General features: G+C 63.8%; 1 protein-coding gene across 2 annotated transcripts in view; it reads left to right on the top strand.

Annotated features, from left to right (window-relative positions):
- The window catches only part of CHLRE_14g630907v5 (uncharacterized protein), a 7,396-nt gene that overhangs the window by 1,558 nt on the left and 3,399 nt on the right, over positions 1 to 2,439 (top strand). Inside the window, exons 3-7 of one of the 2 annotated variants that reach the window (XM_043070397.1) lie at positions 241 to 303; positions 863 to 936; positions 1,311 to 1,377; positions 1,714 to 1,797; positions 2,228 to 2,343. In XM_043070397.1, the coding sequence (XP_042917070.1) occupies positions 241 to 303; positions 863 to 936; positions 1,311 to 1,377; positions 1,714 to 1,797; positions 2,228 to 2,343 (404 nt within the window). The remainder of the gene's footprint in view (positions 1 to 240; positions 304 to 862; positions 937 to 1,310; positions 1,378 to 1,713; positions 1,798 to 2,227; positions 2,344 to 2,439) is intronic. The other variant, XM_043070398.1, reaches the window with a different exon arrangement.

The raw sequence follows: 2,439 nt of genomic DNA, 5'->3' as shown, positions 1-2,439 counted from the left end.
GGCCTGTGCAAGGCCTGGGGCCCGCCCACACGTATTTCGATGGGATCGGCTGGCGCGGCTGGGGGGTTCGTGTTCCGCTCTATGCCTCCAAATCCCCACCGCGAAGATTTCCGACCGCTGTAGCCTCTCTGTATTGAGTATTGATGTTAACTCCTGCTTCCGCGGCACCCAAACCGCCGCACCCATTCCTTCCTCCCCTCTCTCCCCTCCCCCCCCCCCCGCCGCCCCTCTCCCCTGCAGCTGATGGCGCCGCGGCAGGGCTACCTTCACGCCCTGGCCGCACAGGCCTGGCCGCACCTGCAGGTGTGTGAGCGTGTGTGTGTGTGCGTGTGTGTGTAAAGCGTGTGTAGCACGCGTGTGTAGGATGCGTGGGTTAGGATGCGTGTGTAGGGTGTGCATGGACGAGGGTGTTGGGGGCTGGGCAGGGCAGAAAGGAGTTACAAGTAGGCACGGCCGCGTCTGCAGATGTGGGTGGGTATGCGTAGTGCGTAGGATGTGGTGGAGGCTTGCGTCAGAGGCAATCCCAACCATAGAGTCAAGTCGGCCAGCCGCGTGAAGGTGGACTCAAAGCGTGTACATGTTGTCGGGCCGCATGGCGTGTGACCCGAGTCACCCCCTCCCTCTGTGTCCTCGAGTCCTTCACGCGCGCGGGCGCATATGCACACACATGTACATACACACACAAACACAGACACACACACACACACACACACACGCTGGCAGTATGTCAGGGTGCATGGCATATACCACACCAACCCTGCCCTCGGCTCTGCCCTCTGCTGTACCCCGCTGCCCTAACCCCTGCTGCTGTATACTCGGATCCTTCGCGCGCACCCACCCACCCGCTCTCCCGCCCTCGCAGCACGTGCTGCCGAGCGTGCCAGGCCGCAGCACGCCGCGCCCATGGTTCGACTGCGGCGGTGTGCCGCTCAAATGGTGGGTCCAGTGGTCGGGGGCGTGAGTGGGCTGGTGGAGTGGGCTTTTGTGGCCGGTGGGCGGGTGTGTGGAGGCGGGTGTGTGGGCGGGTGTGTGGGCGGGTACGTGGGCGGGTGTGTTTTGGCGGGCAGGGAGGCTGGGAGCGCGGGGCGTGCACGGTGTGGCGGGCGAGACAACCGGAGGAAGGGCCGCGAACCGCTGCAGTGTGTGTGTGTGTGTGGGGGGGGGGGGGGTCGGACGGCTTTGTGGAACGGCATCGCATTGTGCACAAACCCAGCGGCAGTACTGTTTGTCCCACGTGTCTCACACACTTTGTGGTTGTCATTTCCCACACGCGCACACACGCACACACGCACATGTGTCTTCTGCCTCAGGTACCTGCCTTGCGGGGTGCTGTACGACCTGCTTTCAGAGGGTGGCCGACTGCCGTGGCGGCTGACGGTGGGGTTGGGTTTGGAGGCGAGGCGATTGTTTTGGAGGAGGGGGTTCGGGGCGCGGTGGAAACACACGTGCCGAGCTGCACGCAGCTACTGCTGATGTGTGTTTCATTGAAGTTGACTGACAATGACTGACATGGGTTGCATGCCGTGTCTCACCTCGCCATCCGGATGCGCGCTCTGTGCCTCTTCTCCCACATCGCCGCCCCCACTCCACGTGCTCTACCTGCTCCACCTACCCCCCCCTTCCACCTGGCCCCCCTCCTCCCCCCTCCTCCCCTTCCTCCACCTGCTCCCCCTCCTCTCCTCCACCTGCTCCACCCGTTGCCCCCGCCGCCAGGTGCACTACACGCACCCGCCCGACTCGCTGGTGGGCTGGGAGACCGGCGCCAACGCCATGGCCCAGTTCATGAACTGCCTCAAGGCACGTGCGTGTGCTTGCGTGTGTTAGGGGTGGTGGTGTGTGTGTGTGTGCGTGTGTTAGGGGTGGCATGTGATGTGTGTGTTTGTGTATGTGTGTGCGTGCGTGAATGTGCGGGGGTAGTGTGTGGGGTGCTCGCGCCTGCGGGGATCCTATGTGCGGAAGGCGTGTGATTTATATTCACAGCATGTGTCCAAACCCATAAACACACACGCACACACACAAATCACACACACACACACACACACACACACACACACACACACACACACACACACACACACACACACACACACACACACACACACACACACACACACCGAACACACGCAAGCACACGGTACACACGGGCGGGCTTTCGTTTCGTTTTTTAACACACACACACACACACACACACACACACACACACACACGCGCGCGCACACAATCACAGGAGTCCAGCTACGTGTGCCGCGGCCCCGACGGCGCGGGTGCGGTGATGCGCACCGGCAGCAGTCAGCAGGAGGCGCTGTGGGCGGCGGTGGGGGCGGGGGACCTGCAAGCCTACAGGTGTGCTGCAGGGGACACGGGGGGGGCGGCGGGAGGGGGGCGGGGGCGGCGGGAGGGGGGCGGGGCTGAGGTGGGGGGGGGGGCGGGATGGGGATG

The sequence above is a fragment of the Chlamydomonas reinhardtii genome, chromosome 14 (genome assembly GCF_000002595.2).
Source record: "Chlamydomonas reinhardtii strain CC-503 cw92 mt+ chromosome 14, whole genome shotgun sequence".
Taxonomy (NCBI): Eukaryota; Viridiplantae; Chlorophyta; class Chlorophyceae; order Chlamydomonadales; family Chlamydomonadaceae; genus Chlamydomonas; species Chlamydomonas reinhardtii.
The sequence above is the reverse complement of the archived record's forward strand: the minus strand, read 5'-3'. Positions and strand labels throughout refer to the sequence as shown.